This window comes from Podarcis melisellensis, assembly GCF_964234715.1.
Source record: "Podarcis melisellensis genome assembly, chromosome: 3".
Classification (NCBI taxonomy): Eukaryota; Metazoa; Chordata; class Lepidosauria; order Squamata; family Lacertidae; genus Podarcis; species Podarcis melisellensis.
In genome coordinates, this window is record NC_138530.1 from 116,109,696 (window position 1) to 116,129,290 (window position 19,595).

Consider the following 19,595-nt stretch of genomic DNA (forward strand, 5'->3'; position numbering starts at 1 on the left):
TGCCCCGAATTAATTTAGCTACAATGGCTTTCCCTCCTATGCTTCTGTGTACTATTGCGACACTGTATTATTTTCTGATTTCCAAGTCAGTTTGTGCAAGGTATCTTCTGTATTATGTCAACTTACTGAATTTTAACCAGTGGTTGGTTTGTGCTAGCATAAAATTATTCTGCTCATGGCATTTGCTTCCCACCAGGACTGCAGCTCTTTGTGCCAGCTCCTGCAGAGTTCCTGGGGGCTCTTCAAATCTCAAGAGCAGCTTGAGGGAGTGTAGGAGGGGACCCATGGAAATCTAGTACCTTGCCTTGCATAAGCAGGAGTGCTTTCTGTTAGTGCATTTGATAAGAACCTATGCAAATCAACAGTAAAGAAAGAATGATCAATGTTGCTATGGTTCACACTTTTAATGAGGTGTCAGCATGAATGTGGTCTGGGCAGTTGCCATTGTAACAGTCTAGTGAGAGTTATTTGAGGTGGGAAGAGCAGTAACCCCTTCTTAGGGAGTTGCTGTACTTCTGAGGTATAGGTTCTAATACCAAAGGTGTCTGAGGATGCCCTGGAAGTGTTTCCCCATTCCAATGTACTACACCAACACCATAGTTTTGTGGTCACCTAGATCAGTAGTTCTCACATTTTCTTCCTCCAGGGAAATCTTTCAACACTAACTTATCTACCAATAAACCCGCTTGCGCTGCTGAGATTAGGGAGCGCGTTTTAGGACGCACACAATGAGTTGGTATGGAACTTTTCTTAGAGACCAATTGGGTCTCACTTTATTGTCCCACGTGAGCAGAGAGTGTGCTTCAGATAACAGCAACATGCTGCTGTGGTTGCACATCCTGGGGAAATAGCTATTTCTCAGAGAAACATCTGCAATTGTCAGTCTTCTTACTGAGAAGTCTTGGATAAACTTCCCCAAGAGTTTCCCTGTCAATAGTCTGAAAATCACTGATCTGTGTCTTTAGAATGGAGGGTTAAATGTATTTTGAATATTTGAAATTATGCCCCGAGGTTAGAAATGGTCTCCTTTTAAAGCAAAAAACAATTTCTATGTTGTTTTTCAGAGTGCAACATAGAAAAAATCTTGCTTTAAAAAAAGGAAGTTTGAATTATTTGTTAATAAAGTAACAGTAGATGACATAGATAGAGTTCACCCAAATGACCTTTCTGTCATTCAAACTGCAGCTATGGATACTTGGCCATTCTGCCTCCATTCATAATCTACTTGACCTCTGCTTCTTTTGTTTATTTATAGCACAAGGAGAGAAAAGAGGCCTTCTATTCACTTTGGAGCCATCTGTTTTCCACTGTTTGTTTGACTAGTAACTTGACCTGATGATAATGTGGTGTCTGAATGACAAAACAGATTGATTTGTTGTGTAACTTTTTCATCCTTCGGAGCTCAGTGGCAGGCAATGTGGAAGAAACACAGGCAGCCCATCTGAAGCTTGAAGACCAATCCTTTCACTTTGTGTCTCTTAAAAAAATATGTTGATTCCCTTAAGCTGCATTCACAAGCAAGTGTTTCACTGAATTTCTTTGCTGACTGGGAGAAAGAGATCAAGGGAGAATTTTCATGTGTTTATTTACAGACTAATTAAATTAGGTCTGTTATTTTAGTAGCAGCAGGAGCTAATGATACAGTAGTATGTTGAGATTCTGAATGCAGTATGCATCATTTTTTGAAAGCCTCTTAATCATGGTCCAGGTATCTTTGTATTTTGCTGTGTGTGTGTGTGTGTGTGTGTGTGTAAATGTTTGCTGCTTTTCTCTAGCAACTTAACACCAACCTACTGCAATGCCAGCACACTGAAGTACTGTTAAACCAATTAGTTTCGCTAGGAGAGATTAAAGTGTGCATGAAGTCTGGATTGAAAATATAGACAATCACTTGCCATGAGCCTGAGAACAATGAAGATGCTGTTGTGTGTGATTTGAGGAAGGAAGTGAGCGCGTTGGTGAGAGGGGTAGCCATCACAAGTACACCGTGGTATCCTATGCACAGAGTGAGATGGAAAAGCCAACACCTGCCCACTTCCCTTTTAAAGTCACACAGCAACAGCAAGGGGCATTTTTGTTGCTCTTTGGGTCAGCGTTCCATTAAAATGTATGCCATCCCCCCATTACTCTTCGTTGTCATGGCAGGTAGGTCATTATTTGACCAGTATTAGGGGCTGCTCCAGAAAGCACCTCATATCAGACCGTGAAGATCTTCTACTCTCTTTTCTTGGTGCTGTGTTATACATTCTTTCATTTCAAATTTGAAGACTGTTGGAGGCAGAGTGCTTCCTTAAGTGTTTTTATTGAATTGAAAGCACAGGCGTCACAGGCTTCTCCCTCCCTTTCCTCCCTCTTTCTCAGGCCGAAGCATCTTTGTGGATACAACTCTTCCTCGTGTACGAGGCCTCTATATCCAGGGCACACTGGAATTCCCATCAAATTCCAGCAATGTACTGAGCGCAGCCTGTATTGTGATTGCTGGTGGTGAACTGAGAGTGGGTAAGTGAAGAAGAAAAATAAGCAGCAGGAAATCTGCATGCTGGGTGCTGGTCAAGGACAAACAACACATCTACACATCCCCACTGCTGTTACTGATAATAACACCAGCAGCAGGAATATACTTTCATGGGGCTGGCGAGGATACCAATAGCACTGAGTGGCCGATCCATGTCCATATAAATTGAGATTATAAGGACTCTTTGTGTTGCATTTTTTTCTCTTTGAACATGAGTAGCATTCCTGAAGGAATATTGCAGTATGTTATCCGTTATTTCCTAATTCATCATCAACCCAAGTGTGATTGAGCCCATTGCATTGAGCCCATTCATTCACAATGGAGACAACTAATTATTTATATGCAATATACAAGTCATTTTCCATAATTCATTACATCATAAGCTTTACAAATCAGGCTATTTTAGTTACTTACAGGGATCTTTGCCATTTTAATACTGCTGTGTTGGTCACTCTTTGACCTTTCTCAAAATTGCTTTTTTAGGAAATTTGTAGGGGGGATTTGAGTAATTGGGTACTTGAGGAAGGCAACCTGCAACTTTTTTCTGGTTAATCTCAAGGGGTCCATCTAGTTAATATGGCTTTGGAAAAATGGAAACATTTTAGAATACATTTTTGTCTTGGGAATAAAATAACAGTTTAAGAGTTAGTGAGGAGGGTAAGTCCAAAGATGGATATTCTTAATAGCTGATAACTAGCAGTGACCATGATCCATAAGATCCACAGGATCCATGAAAGCTTACACCAAAATAAGTCTGTAAGGTACAAGAAGCGTCTTTGTTGGATGTGTTCCCACGAGATTCATCCAGCTTGGCAAAATCCCTCCTCTTCCCAGAGTTGCCAGACCATAAATGTTCTCAGTCCTAAAAATTCAAGCCTTTCTTGCATTGATTGTATCAGATCCAATGCCGCTTCTTTGGATACAGAACTTTGAAGAACATGGAGACTTTTCTCTCTTTTTTACATACAAAAGTTTCTGGAAGCACTTTCTCTTTATGAATTTCCAAGCCCATCTCATGCTTTTCAAAGATCCTGAATCAGAGTTAGGCAGGCAGATTTTTATCACTTAGAGAGGAAATGAAAAAGCCATAGCCAACATGAAGAATTGAATTAATAATAGACAATACTTAGTTTAATAGCTATGTTGGGTCTTGCACTTTGTTCTGCCCAACAATAGAAGAAGACGCCATAGCCTCTGTGGCAGAGAAACATCCGAGACTCAGATTCTGCACTGATGCAAACTGGAAATGCAGGTGAAAACATGGCAGTGCCTTTCCAGAAAGGTAATTCTGTGCTTAGCATAGAGACCCAGACCAGAACCACAAACCTAGAGAAAGAGACACTTGGAAGTGAATTTCTTCCTCAATGTAGTTGGAATTCCAGATGTGATTTATTTGAAGATAAGGAACATGCTGTGGATTCTTTTAAGGACATAACATTTATTTTATCAAGCTAGTTTTTTGTGATTTTCTCAATGGCATCTGACCAAAAGTGGAACTGCTGAGCTACTATCCTTGGATCCCCTTTGATCCTTCTATTCATTTGGCTATACAAGATTCCCCCCTTATGCTCACATTAATTGTCTCCTCTGCTCTCTCCTATCATACTCATCCACCATCAGTTTTATCTCCTCCAGGCTCTCACTACTCACTGTTTAGGCGCAGTCATCCCCATTTGGTCTCCAAGGCCATTTGGGATAAGCCACTTGCATTCATCCTACAAGTGTCATGCAGCCAAGGGTAAGATAAAGGTAAAGGGACCCCTGACCATTAGGTCCAGTCATGGCCGACTCTGGGGTTGTGGCACTCATCTCGCTTTATTGGCTGAGGGAGCCGGCATACAGCTTCCGGGTCATGTGGTCAGCATGACTAAGCCACTTCTGGCGAACCAGAGCAGCGCACGGAAACGCCTTTTACCTTCCCGCCGGAGTGGTACCTATTTATCTACTTGCACTTTGACGTGCTTTTGAACTGCTAGGTTGGCAGGAACAGGGACCGAGCAACGGGAGCTCACCCCGCCACAGGGTTTCGAACCGCCGACCTTCTGATCGGCAAGTCCTAGGCTCTGTGGTTTAGACCACAGCGCCACCCGCGTCCGCTGCCGAGGGTGGGCTTTGCCAAAAGGGTGGAACTGGAGCAGCTTCCAAAACAGCTGACAACCAACTGATGGTTGGGAGCCTTTGAAGGGCTGCACAAAGCAGGAACTCAGCACTATGTAGGATTCCCCGTCTCCGCATTGGCTGATGTGGAGGGAGGGTTATCCTGCTTGGTCCAGGTGTCCCCCCCTTTGTTTCAGCAGCTGAGGGTGGGAATAGCCTTGCTTTTAGCATTGTCCTGCTGCTTGCTAGTGCTTTGAAGCCTCAACTTTGAGATTTCTGGCGGAAGCGAGCTCGTAGCAGGAGGAGATTTGCCGTGAGGAAAAATCCCAAGCTATTTCGGGGAGAAAAGGGGTGCCTAAGGGCGCAGAGGCCCCCCAAACTACCTCTGGAGGGTGTCCAGAAGGCGAGGATCCCAGCAAGACCAACAGCGGTTCGCCCGGCCGTCAAGGTAACTTCAAAAAGAAGCGAAGAGCACGGCGGAGCTGAACAGCAGGTCATGGGAAGCCATTTCCTACCCCCCGAGTAGCGAAGCCCCGACCCTGCCGAGAGAAGCACACCGCTCTCCAACAAAAGAAACTCCAGATTAAATTCAGACTATGGAGAACTTAAGAATAAGAGAAATCCGGGGGGTTAAACAAGAGAACTGAGGAGTTCAGCCTTTGCCTGGAATCAGCACGGACGCAAGGTAATTCACGGAGCAGAGTAAAAGGAGTGAAAACGCCCTAGCGATGTTTCTTTGTTCCCCTGAAGGACTTTAACTTATAATTTACAAAGTAACCAAAGGGAAAGACACTCAGTATCAATATCAGTATTAAGAGACTGTTTGACTTAAACAGGGGACAGAAAGTACAATTTGTAAGCGGGAAACACCCAATGAACTGAGGGGGATAAAGAAAGGAAACTCCCTCTCTAGGTAATTAATGAGCAAAGAGCAAAGAACAAAGCCAATGAAAGCGGAAGAGAAGGCTCCGACGCCATTATAGAAACTGAAGCGCGGCGACCAACAGCTCTCAACAATTAATGTACTCTGATAGCCTGTACTAAAGTAAATTATTCCTACTCACCAGCATATGAGGGATTTCTCTGAAATGGGGTCTTAGTGATATTTGACGGAGACAGTGTGGAAAATTGGATACTCCCGTAGGAAACACCTCCTCTCTTTTACAAACCCTACAAAATCTGCTAATAGAGCAGACGACATCTAGTGGAGAGAATATAACACTACAACTGGTTTTACTTTTTGTTCTTCTTTCCTTCCCCTTCATAGACCTTATCTATTTTTGTGACCTCTGAGACTATGGTGATCGCCCTGCACCCTCTAGTGGAGTGAATATAATACTGCAACTGGTTTTACTTTTTGTTCTTCTTTCCTTCCCCTTCATAGACCTTATCTATTTTTTGTGACTTTTGAGAATATGGTGATCCCCTTGCACCCTCATATGACGTGCAACTAACAGGATCACACCTAATATCTAACAGACAGACTTTACTTTGATACCAGCGTTTTTTATGATTACTTTAAGTTCCTTTTTCTTCTTTCTGGATTGGGAGGAGGAAGAAGACTGAGCTAATATCTGGAATAGCCTGAATAGAGGCAAGAAGAGGTGCAAGAAGGCCGCTGACCTACCGAAAATATTATTGGACTATATTGGTTATAGTGGTACTATTTGAGGTCGGTGTAAACTTAGGGTGTGTGTTTTCCTGTCAGGATATTTGTTAGTGTGAAGTGCGTGGATTTTGTAATTGTAATCTGGTGAGAATGTCGAACACAGCAAAGAGGGGGGAGGGGGGACACCTTCTGAAAGAAAGGGATCGAAGCAAGAACAAGACTTCAAGGCAGATATACTAAGAATGTTTGCGGAAATCAAACAAAGCGAAAAAAATTTAGAAGTAAAACTAGAACAAGTAGATAATAAGATAGGGAAAATGGATCAAAAGATGGACGAAACAGTCAATGAATTAAAAGGTCAAATAAAGGAAGTATTTAGGAGAACTCAGGTAACAGAAGAGGGATTGAATAAGACGAGAATAGAATTGAAGGAGGTAAGACGTGAGGAAGAGAGGATCAAAGTAGAGCTATTAGAACTAAGCAAAGCGCAAGAAGATTTGAAAGACATAATTGCTTTGAATGAACTAAGACAAAGGGAGGCTAACCTAAGACTTAGAGCTGTACCAGAAAGACAAGGAGAAAACATTAAAGAGAATCTGATTGTAGAATTATCCCAATGGATGGAAATACCAATAGAAGAGATGGCAAAATCAGTACAAACGGCATTCAGATTAAAAACAAAAACAACCAGAGCTAAAAAATTTGTAGGAGATTGCCTGATTATATTTAAAGAAAAGGAAATGAGAAATATGATTTTGCAAAGAAATAGAGAAAAAAGACTGTGCATCCATGGGAACTACATAATAATTTTCAAAGATATACCAATTAGAATTCTGAAACGTAGACAGCCGTATAAAGCACTAGTACAGACGTTGAAGAAAAATAATATAGAGTTTAAATGGGAGTACCCGGAGGGCATCTCATTCATGTACAGGAGTAAGAGGCACAGATTGGTTAATCCAGAAGAAACTAGCAAATTCTTAAGAAAATATAAAGAACTGAGACTAGAAAAGGAGGAAGACAAAATAGGAGAGGCAGTAGGGGGGCTGAGGAAGAGATAGAGGAGGTAGTAGAAGGGTCAAGAGGAGAAGAAGAAGAACAGGAGGAAGAAGATTTAGCTGAAATATAAGAAAAGAAGTAACTTAAGTAGGTTTAATCATCATGGCGTTAAAGATTTGGAGCTGGAATATTAATGGGATAAACGAGAGAGAAAAAAGGAGTAAAACTGAACAAATCTGCTTACAGGAGACCCATATAGCAAGAAGACATAAAAGAATTTTGATAAATAAAAGACTGGGAAATGAGTTCATATCATCTGATAAAGTCAAAAAAAGGGGTGTGGTTATTTATGTTAAAAAACAAATTGAGGCCCAGCAAATTTTTAAAGATGAAAACGGAAGGATAATGATGGTACAAATTAAATGGCATGGACAAAACTTAATTATAGTAGGACTATACGCTCCAAACGATAATAAATCTGAGTTTTATAAAACCTTGGAAGAAAAACTAGTTGAGTACGCAGATCAAAAAATGATTATACTCGGGGATATGAACGGGGTGGTTTCATTAGAAATGGACAGACTCAGAGATGGGGGGGGTAAGGAAGGGAAGTTGCCCAGAACTTTTTTCTCATTGGTTAAAAATTGTAACCTAATAGATGCCTGGAGACTTAGACATCCGCTGGAAAAGCAATTTACGTACCACTCTGAGCCTAACCAATCATTGTCCCGAATAGATCAGATCTGGGTCTCGAACGAACTAACACCAAGAATTATACGGGTAGAGATTCAGGCTAAAACAATATCGGACCACAACCCAATAAAGATGGAACTGAAAGGTTTGGAAGAAGGTACTTTTAGATGGAGACTGAAGGATTATCTCTTAGATGACCAAGATATAGTTGAAAAAGCGCAGAAAAGGATGAAAGAATTCTTTAAGGATAATATGAATAAAGGCACCAAAACTAAGGTGGTATGGGATGCGGGCAAGGCAGTGATGCGGGGCTTCTTTATTCAGCAGAATGCCATTAAAAATAAAGGAAGAGATAAAGGGGAAAAGGACATTCTAAAACAGATAACGGACTTGGAGGGGAAATTAGTTAAAAAACCTAATAATAAGAGAATAAAATAAAATATTAAAGTATTGCAAGGCCAGTATGCAACAATAATAAATAGGGAAGTAGAATGGAACATAAAAAAACTAAGACAAAGAACGTTTGAGTTTGCGAATAAGTCAGGGAAGCTTCTGGCATGGCAAACCAAGAAAAGAAAGGAACAAAGCACAATAAATAAAATTGTTGCAAACGGAGAAGAAATAACTAACCCCAAGGAAATAAGGAAAGTTTTTCTAGATTATTATAGAGGATTATATAAAAATAGAGAGAGATACAACCAGAGAAAAATAGAAAGATTTTTGAAAGATAAGCAGGTTCAGAAGATTCCAATAGAGAAAAAAAGAGCAATTAAATACCCCAATAGAGACAGAAGAAATAAAATTAGCAATTAAAGAATTAAAAAGAGGGAAAGCCCCGGGCCCAGATGGCTTCACGGCAAGCTACTATAAAGAAATGGAAAATATTGTATTGGCACCACTGAGAGAAGTAATGAACAATATTCTGAAAGAAAAAGAAATACCAGATACATGGAAGGATGCTTTCATTACTTTAATCCCAAAACAAGATTCAGATCTGTCGCAAGTTAAGAACTACAGGCCGATTTCGCTGTTAAATGTTGATTATAAAATCTTCGCAGGAATACTGGCAAGTAGAGTTAAAAACATATGGTTAGAATATATCCATGGAGACCAGGCGGGCTTTCTGCCGGGCAGGCAAATGAAAGATAATATTAGAAGTATAATAAATTCCATAGAATACTTGTCTGCCAGGTATGATAAGCAAGCCATAATGATGTTCGTGGATGCAGAGAAAGCATTCGATAATATAGTTTGGGACTTTCTACTAAAACAGTTAGAATATATGGAGGTCGGTATGAATTTTTTCAACGGAATAAAGGCAATATATACGGAGCAAAAGGCCAAATTGATCATAAACAACGTGGTGTCAGAAGAAATAACAGTAGCAAAGGGTACAAGACAGGGTTGCCCACTCTCCCCGTTGCTATTTATAATAGTATTGGAAGTACTTCTGAATTCAATAAGACAAAATAAGAAAATAAAAGGGATTAGAATTGGTCAAAATGAATATAAAGTTAAGGCGTTCGCAGACGATTTAGTAATAACAACAGAAGATCCGCTGAACTCAATAAAAGAGATACTGGAAGAACTGGAACAATTTGGTAAGGTGGCTGGCTTCAAGTTAAATAAAAGAAAGACTAAAATAATGGTGAAGAAGTTAGATTCGAAGGCAATCGAGGAATTACAACAACAAACAGAAATAGAAGTGGCCAAAAAGGTGAAATATCTAGGAATATGGATAACCCCGAAAAATATAGATCGATTTAAGAATAACTATGAGCAGGTATGGAAAGAGATAAAAAAGGACTTGGAGAGGTGGGGAAAGCTGAGACTGTCATTCTGGGGTAGGATAGCTTTAAGTAAGATGAACGTTCTTCCGAGAATGCTATTTCTGTTCCAGAACTTACCGATAATCAAGGGCGCTAAGATATTTAAAGAGTGGCAAAGAGGAATCTCAAAATATGTCTGGCAGGGCAAAAAACCAAGGATTAAGTTTAAATTGTTAACAGAAGCTAAAGAAAGAGGGGGATTTGCTCTGCCAGATTTGAAATTATATTACGAGGCATCGTGCCTTTGCTGGGTGAAAACGTGGATAAAATTGGAAAATAAGGAACTATTAGATCTGGAGGGGTTCGATAACAGAGCAGGATGGCACGCGTACTTATGGCAGGGGAAGAGGAAACATAAGGGTTTTGCAACACATATCTTTAAAGGCCCTCTAATGGAAGTTTGGGAGAGGAATAGATTTTTACTAGAACCTAAAGTTCCACACTGGCTATCCCCATTGGAAGTTATGAGCGTGAAAAAAGTAAACATGAGAGGTGATTGGATAACTTATGAACAACTGTTAACAAAAGTAGGGGGGACATGGAAACTGAAACCTTATGACCAGGTTAAAGAAAAAGTCAATGATTGGTTACACTATTTCCAAATAAACGAAATGTTTAGACAAGACATTAAAGAGAGAGGATACGCGGATAAAGAATCTAAATTCCAGACTGAAATAATAAATAATGATTATAAAATTCTTTCTAAAACATATAATATGCTATTAGAGTATAACTTGATAGATGAGGAAGTGAAGTCGGTGATGATTCATTGGGCAAGGGACATCGGCCATAATATATACTATGAAGAATGGGAGAAACTCTGGAAAAAAAATCTTAAATTCACAGCTTGCACAACGTTAAAAGAGAACCTTATGAAGATGTTCTACCGTTGGTATATAACACCTGCAAAATTAGCAAAAATATATAAAACCTGCAATAAATGCTGGAAATGCAGGGAAAAGGAGGGATCCTTCTTCCATATGTGGTGGGACTGCAGAAAAATTAAAGGTTTTTGGGAAAGTGTATATAATGAAATGAAGAGTATATTAAGATACAACTTTGGGAAAAAGCCGGAGGCTTTTCTGTTAGGCCTAGTAGGAAGTGATATAAAGAACAATGATAGTAAATTCTTTCAATATGCAACAACGGCCGCAAGGATCCTCTTGGCCCAAAACTGGAAACAACAGAACATACCGACGCTTGAGGAATGGAGAGCAAAACTACTAGAATACGCGGAGATGGATAGATTGACGGGGAAAATTAGATATTTAAAAGACCAAAGGTTCATTGAGGATTGGGGGAAATTCGTGGAATATCTGGAAAATATAAGTGAAGGTCAGATAACGCTAGTTGGGTTTAAAAGAGCTCTGTGAAAAGGCTGGAATATTGTCTAAAGAGAAAAAGAAGGAAAGAGAAAATAATGTCAATATAAGCTAGGATTTGTGTGAATTTACTAAATTAGGGTATGGATGATTTGAGGGGAAGCTGAAGGAAGTCTTATAGAAAGAAATTTGTGACAACAAGGTGTAAATTGCTGTATTTTTTGTTTGTTATGATTTAAAAACAATAAAAATTATGTACGGAAGCCTCAACTTTGGGACTTCAGAGCACCAAATCCTTTGACATCATTTGTGATATCAGGAAATTATCAGGTTGGCCTTGCCCACCTGTCAAATTTGGAGTGTGAGGCAGATCCTAATAAGAATCTGCACGCGGACCAAAAAGATTTCCCAACCGCTGGATTAGGGAATCACTGTACTAGGGGAAGTAGTCATCTCCAGCTGAGAACTGCATGGGAGCCTAATGCTTGAAGAGGTACCAGTCCTTCAGGGTAGCTGCGTGTACTCTTTATTTATTTGAGTGGATTTCTTTGCCTCTTAGGGGCCTGCTAGAAGCCTTTTTGTTCAGACATGCCTACCCAGGCATTGCACACATGCAATTTGACTACTTTTAATAGTTTCAGAATTGCTGGTTTTATTTATAGTTTGATTAAAAATTATGTCAATTGGTTCTTAACATTTGCTTTTATTGGTATTTTTAATATTTCAGAATGTTATTTGCAAACAGCTTAGAGGCTTTCTGCCAATTGAGCAATATATAAACTTTGTGGGTTTTTTGTTTTTAAAACTTCACCCACCCCTCACTGGTAGATTACTGGCAGAAGAGGAAAAAAGGTGTGTCTATGTCAGTCAGAACTACTCATGCAAGTTTGCTAGATGTGGAAGATTTTTCTGTTCTGTAGCAGCGTCATGTGCATGAAGTGTGGTGCTACATTTCTGGGAGGGGAAATTTTTTTGTTTCATTTACCACATCCAGGATCAGGACCACTTATGCCTATTCTTAATCAGAGCTGCGGCAATGACAGCTTAATAAAAGATTAATTGCACACAATACATTTATTTATATAATTATTTTTTAAGGTTCATGAGGAGAATGCTTCTTAAGGATACATATTATAAGCTTTCTTCTCTTCACCAAATGCATAATTTTTAAAATGTTAAAAGATCATGACATGATGGCTAATTCTGCACAGATTTATTTCTTTAATTCTACATCTGCTGCAGTTTTGTGCTGTATAATTGATTTAATCTCTAATTTTAGAGGAATGCTGAACTCTCTAACTGGACTCTGCTTACATTTCTCTAGGGCAGAAATTGCCCTACTTTCTCCTCCAAGTATCTGTTTCATGCTAGGCCATTTTCTTCTGAGACACTGAACTACCCTCGGTGAAATAAATAGATTCACAGTTGGAATACAGCTTACTGTACAGAGACATCATTGCAAGATAACAGCTACTTTCCTCTGGATTTTTGCTTCATTTTTCTCATCATGTGCATTACCAATCTTTCTGTTAGACTGGAGAATACACTTAGAATTTAGACATTTCATCCGTAGAATATATATAATATACGGAATACAAGACACAGTGAATTTTTTTCACAGCCACCACACAGTGGGCCAACGTTTTCATTTCGCTATCCACCACACTCCCAATATCCCTATCCTGGCCAGTGAACACCAGCTCAGACCTCATCAGCATGTATGTAATGTGCATGCATGTTGGTGTGTATGTCTGCATGCAAAGAAGAGAACTATTGTGTTCTCATTAGGGTTGCTGGCCTATTGGATGGAACAAAGATGGAACATGACTGCTGAAGTGGAGCAGTCAAGTAGTAGACATAGGCAGACCATGTCTGCTTGGAGCCTGGTAGAATCTGCTGTGTCATAAGCAAGCACCAGGGTGGTTTAGGGTGGAATGTAGAAAAATCTGTCCAGTCATAGACAGGGTGGGGGGGTGGGGCAGAGCAAAGTCTCTTGGACTGGGAAAGTCTCTTAATCACGGAACTGCAAAATGCAGTTTTGTCAGAGTATTAGAGTAGTGATTTGGAACTGCAGTACACAGAACTGAGTAACACACAGCCATATGCTCAATTTATAGAGAAGTCATTGTATAAAATTAGAGGTAAACTCAACTGGCTTGCTGGCATAGGTGCCAACTCCCTGGGGCCCTGGGTGACTGAGCACCCACAAAATTCCCCATGAAGGGGCCAAATTCCCACAAATTTCGGTGCCACCCACAGTGCATGGCACCCACAAATTTCGGTGCATGGCATCCACGGCCCTGGGCACCCACAGTCGTGGGGCCAAGCTAGCTCCCCTGTTTGCTGGGCATGAATGGATTTAAGCAAAATATTCATGGTTTTCAACATGCTTGCTTTATGGAAATTTATGTCCCCCGATCAATTGACTTTTCAAGCCATTAGTTATTGGAATGGCCTTCTGGGGAGATCTGTTGGGTTTCCTCTCTTCCTGTGCTCAGAGATGCACTTAAAACACCCATTCATAAGAAAACCTCTAATGCTTAGTTGTGTGCTGTACCCCATAAGTTATTGCCTGTTGCCTTCACCTAGTTTACGTATTTTTACCCGTTGCGTGTCGAGTTCCCCAGATCCACCCCAATAACTCACACATCACACAGAATTTTTGTTTAAGGTTTTTGGCATAATTTTGGCCACAACTTTATTAAAATACAAATTTGTGAGTGGTTGCTTAGGCATTGGTTGCGACTATCTGCCCCCACCATGGGGGACAGACGGACATTCCGCACGATGCGAAAGTCAGAATGGGGGAATACACTTGGGGGTTACGCGGAGCAAGGAACCTGCCCTCACCCCAAATGCAACCAGGAGCTCATTGCTATGGCCCGAGCCCCCTTGACAGAGTAGACAAGCAATAGTTGGCCCCCAATTCCTTTAACGGAATCCCTTGCAGCAGCAGCATTAGAGGGGCAGGCACAGCCAATCCATGCCCCTCAACCAACCAAACCATAAACCAATGCCTAACCGCAACCTTACAAGTTGTGATGATTTGCTACGCAGTAGGCAAAAACCAAATGGCCCAGCCAATCAGCCAGATGGACAAAATTCCTACCAGGCTCCCGCTCCAAAGCAGACGACCCCATGACAGGCATAGCAAGGTCAAAGCAAACAACCCTATTCTAGGGAGGGAGGGACGGGCAATCCGCTGCACGGGCGAAAAGAGGAAGCCCTAGCCTCGTGCAAGGAGTTTTAGCATTTCTGGCTGTCAATCAATAAATGGCAACATTAATTTCTTCCCAACAACAAGGGAAGCCCCAATCGCATCAGTGCCCAATGATCAGTTAGCCCGCCCCCAACTTTGGAGTGTCCTGGCGGCCCCCACCGCAACACGTGCTCTCCATGAAGGAGAACACGCTTTGCCGCTACAAATGCTATAATGCTCTGGTAGGCACAATACAGTAAGCCAATGGCGTACTTGGACTTCACAAGCAAGTTTGGGGATTTCCATGTTACAATTTTATTTCCCTTGCCTTTTAGCAATTGATGTCTTTCTTAACATTTTTATCAACGTTTTTAGATTTATTAGCAGCGACATGAGATAATTTCTTTTATAGAAAAGTATGCTAAAAATAAAAATCAATCAATAATAGCGATTCATTTTTTCCCCTGTCAGGTACTTTGCAGTATCCATTGGAAAGAGGAAGAAAGGTGCAAATTCTGCTTCGTGCATCTGAGAGAGTTTATTGTGATCGATTACACGGCTTAAGTGCTGATCCTGGAACCATTGGTACGGTTAAGTAACATATTTTGAGTTCTTTAAGGTGCATAGGAAAAAGAAGCCATGGTGCTATTCAGTGTTCTTTTTCTAGAAAAAGAGGTGCCGCAACTCAGCATTGTTCTCTTATAAAGGCAATGCCGCCCACCTGAGAGGTGCCGGAACTGAGTTCAGCTGGGGGAAAAAGCCCTGGTGCTATTTAGTTTGCAGCCAGTCAGGAATCCTTGTAAATGAGCCTACATGCTTTGCTTCCACCTTTCTGTGTTTCCTTTAATCCCGGCCTGCTCAACTCTGGTATCTCCCCCTAAAAAAAGCTCAACACCTTTGGCTCATTCTCTCCCCCCCCCCCCAAAAAAAAAGCTCAACAACTCTGGTCAACCCATTGGGTAGATCACTGCCAGTTTATTTACAGTGGGAGTAGATTGCAGTCTCTTGGAAGTTGGACACCCCTGGGCTTATTCTAAGTGACAGAACCCTGTAGCACTCAAGCCCTGCCCTACCATTAGGCAGATCTTGATAAGGAGCCAGACATATCCCCCACCCCTGATGTATATTAAGGCTTTTTATCTCTGTTTTGCAATGGTGCTTTATGTGGCAAGAGTGGGAATTCGTGCATAGTGTGCGCCAGACCTTGTAGCTATTGATCCCAGCATGGTTTTCTCTTCCCCTTTCAAGGTGTTTATGGGAAGCTGCAGATGCATAGCGCTTATACCCAGAACTCTTGGACATACCTTCGAAGTGATGCTGCCCCTGGCAATGAAAGGTAAGGGGCCCCCCTTCTTTTTGTCCCCCTGTCTTGAGAGATGAAGTGGCTGATGACTGTGGACAGGGTCTTTTTCAGTTACAGCACCTTATCCCTTTGGTTCATTTGCTTCTTGTAGGCTACAGAATCACAGCCAATAAGGGATCTTGTAGTGAAAGTGATAACAGTGTAGATTTGTCTATATGATTTCACTGTTTCCTGGTCTGGCCACATGGCTGATGCTAGACAACTGGGTGGATGATCGCTGTCACCCTAAAATGAAGAAGAAGAAGAGTTTGGATTTGATATCCCGCCTTTCACTCCCTTTTAAGGAGTCTCAAAGCGGCTAACAGTCTCCTTTCCCTCCCTCCCCCACAACAAACACTCTGTGAGGTGAGTGGGGCTGAGAGACTTCAGAAAAGTGTGACTGGCCCAAGGTCTCCCAGCAGCTGCATGTGGAGGAGCGGAGACGCAAACCCGGTTCCCCAGATTACGAGCCTACCGCTCTTAACCACTACACCACACTGGCCTAAAATGACTGCACACATGGACTGATGGCACCACTTTTTCTGCAATACAGTTGCTAAAGAGAAGTGCTGGTGGACCCACTTGCGGCACCCCACACCCTGGTGGGTGAAAGGCAATCCCAGCCACAGATGTAAACAAACTGCACAATACAACATTCTGAGATTTAAAACTGGCCACTACTTTTATGGATTGCAGGTGTAGGTAGGCTTATATCTCCAGGCGGTGGACCGGAGTGAAGACTTTGATCTGCCCCCTAGACTCTTCCCCCCCAACCTGCTCATGATTGGACAGTTCCAAATTGAGGATGGCGGGCTTTCGTGCCATCCCTTGTGGTCAGGGGGATTCCACAACAGCCAGCCGCCCATGGGAGAGCGTTTCACCCCAGGGAGCCGGTGTGTGTGTGTGAGATCATGAAGGGCTACAACTGCTGCCCACCCTGGGACCAGGTGAGCAGCCATTTTCCTACCTTCTAATCATGTTTGGAAAATATGCTCACCTTTAAATAATGTTCAGGTTTGTTTGATAAGTGGGGGACAAAAGTATTCTAAAGTGCAACCATGTGACTAGAAGTAAGCAATGCTTTCAGTCACGTTATCTGATCAGCCCTAATATTTGATCATTTCCCTTCTGTTATATATCCTATATAGATTTTCTTCAGTTTCCTCCATTCCTGGGCATTTGCTGGTATTTTAGGGGGTGGTTTTATTTCTTTTGATCAGGCAATTGACAACTGTGACAATGATGTTTTAGCAGTTTAATGGGTCATCGTAGTTTGAGTATGTTAATTACCGATGTTATGGGTTTTGTTTGTTGTAAACTGACAAGGGACTTTTTTGTACTAGGCAAATACAAACTTGAATAAATCTAAATCTAGGTGTCAGTATCTTTCTGCCATACCATTTTAAACTTTATTTTTTCCCTCAATTGTCCCCGGGGGGGGGAAGACTATTAAATTATCTCCTTTACTCTGCCGCATCATTCTTCATATAATATTATTTTGCCACTTATAGATCATTTGCTTTAGCATTCTCCTGTTTTGCTAAACCATTTCCCCACTATAGGGTTTATTTTTGTATCATTAAAAAAATGTGTAGGATCTTCACATTAATTCTGCAGAGGTTTATAGGATTATGGTACAAGACGAATTGGACTGGCATTATGGAGACAATATTGTCATCAGTTCGTCTTCCTATGAAGCTCATCAGGCTGAAATAGTCACTTTGGAAGAAGTCAACCATCGTAGCCTTAGAATCCGTGAACGTCTATTCTACAGACACACAGGTATGCAAACTCTCAACCTTGGCTCAGTATGTTGGCTGTTTTATCCTTGGGACCCCAGGCACATTAAGAAGCTTTTATTTTGTATCATAGTTCCTTATGCCAATAACCAGAAAAGGTGGAAATTCCATATGTTGAAGTCACGGATCATTCCTGTTGGCCTTCCCTGTCAGATGATGATGATGATGATGAATTGAATTTCTCTACTGGCTTTCATCTGAGGATCACAGGGTGGTATACAATATATATATATATATATATATATATATATATATATATATATATATATATATGCTTTCGTAGATTTTCACGGGTACAGGAATGCAGGTTTTGGTGTCCTCGGGTGTCTTCCCGTGTAAAAGTTGGGGTGTCTAGGCGACGTTTCGACGAGGTCTCACTCGTCATCTTCAGGCTGGTGCTTTCGGCTTCTTGTTACTGGAACAGAGCAGGATCTCAGTGTTTGAGTTCCTATAAATACTGTTGAGGGGGTGTGGTGTATAGCCTCCAATGTTCTGGGCAGAGAGGAAGCCTGGGAACTTCCTCTCTGCCCAGAACATTGGAGGCTATACACCACACCCCCTCAACAGTATTTATAGGAACTCAAACACTGAGATCCTGCTCTGTTCCAGTAACAAGAAGCCGAAAGCACCAGCCTGAAGATGACGAGTGAGACCTCGTCGAAACGTCGCCTAGACACCCCAACTTTTACACGGGAAGACACCCGAGGACACCAAAACCTGCATATATATATATATATATATATATATATATATATATATTACATAACATAGAGTGATCCTTCCTCATATGGTATATGGGGATGGAAGTGGGGGTGGAAATGGGGCAGGGGCTGCAGGCAGAGTTCACTGAGTTTTCCACATCCTTCCAGAGTGATCTAAACAATATTTTGGTGCTAAACTGACAGCATCAATGCTTGCCCAATTATTGGACTTCAAGCCCTAGACTTAATGCTCCCAAGTTATTTTGGAAAATGTCTCCTTTTCCTGTTTCATTTTCTGTGGGATGTGATTAGTTCAGTTGGCTCTGTTTTCCCTGCTGCTTCATATGAAAGCCTGAGAAATCTCCCAGTTCAGTATTTAGTGAATTCTGACAGATAACCCCTTCTCTAATTCTGCTGGCGAGTGAGCAGTCTTCCAACTTTCTTGCTGGTCACCCAGTAGGAGAACCCAGAGTGAAATGGACCTTATTGTTCTGATTTTTGAAGCGGAGACATTTGAATGGCCAAAATTGACCTGCTTTTACCTTCATGTTTCCTTCTATTATGTCATGTATAGGACAATCCCACAGATTAGAAAATGGGCAATGGATTCCTCTGGCTGCAGAGATTGGCCTTCTCACAAGAAATTTACAAATTAAATCTGACATGGATTGTGCTGGGGGGATCTTAGTGGGACACCATGCCAGTGGAGCCCAGTATGCAGGTACTCAAATACTCATAGCTGTTTTGTTCAAATTTCTCAGCTAGTGCAGCTGAGAACCTTCCCGTGCATTTTGAGGTATGCAGCCACTGTGCCTCCTATTATGATGGTATGTATACAGGACAACACAGATTGTGCACATTTGTTTGTACCTTTAATTGTACATAAAATGGGGGGAACACCATAGCAATTTTCTACCCTGCCAGCTGAGGTGGCATTCTGCCACACCGGGGAGTGAATATGTAAAGAAATATTTTGGATGACCCAGCACTTGCTGAGGGATAGCAAGGTTTATTATAGGAAACACTGTGGAGACTCTTGTGCTGTTTTGGAGATTGGGGCTTCAAGATGAAATGGACTGAAACGTGGGAGTGCTGTTTCCTCAGCCCCTCGCAATGCCCAGTGACATTTTGACGGGAGTCTGAAAGCAGTTCTAATATGGCATATGGGGTTTGGTGCCTGCTATTCAAAGATCCCACTGGAACTGCCTAAAACAATTTTTCAATGTGCTTTCTCAGATATGGCAGTGTCATCTTCAGGAATACAGTGGAACCTCTACTCACGTACGGAATCCATTCTGGAGGTCCGTTTGTGAGTTGATCCGGGTCGCTGGTTGAAGTGCCGTTCTGTGTGTGCACATTTGGCAGCAGCACTGCTCTGCGCATGTGTAGATGGCAGAAGCCACTTCTGCACGTGCACGAATGGCGGTAAACCCGGTATTTACTTCTGGGTTTGCCGCTGTCACAAGTCGAATTGTTCGTGAGTAGGGGCA

General features: G+C 41.6%; 1 protein-coding gene across 2 annotated transcripts in view; it reads left to right on the forward strand.

Moving 5' to 3' along the window:
* PKHD1 (PKHD1 ciliary IPT domain containing fibrocystin/polyductin) overlaps positions 1-19,595 on the forward strand; it is a 242,667-nt gene that overhangs the window by 149,802 nt on the left and 73,270 nt on the right. For both annotated transcript variants that reach the window (XM_081905883.1, XM_081905884.1), the window contains 5 exons: positions 2,362-2,499; positions 14,735-14,848; positions 15,512-15,599; positions 17,233-17,387; positions 18,680-18,826. In XM_081905883.1, coding sequence (XP_081762009.1) covers positions 2,362-2,499; positions 14,735-14,848; positions 15,512-15,599; positions 17,233-17,387; positions 18,680-18,826 — 642 coding nt within the window. The remainder of the gene's footprint in view (positions 1-2,361; positions 2,500-14,734; positions 14,849-15,511; positions 15,600-17,232; positions 17,388-18,679; positions 18,827-19,595) is intronic.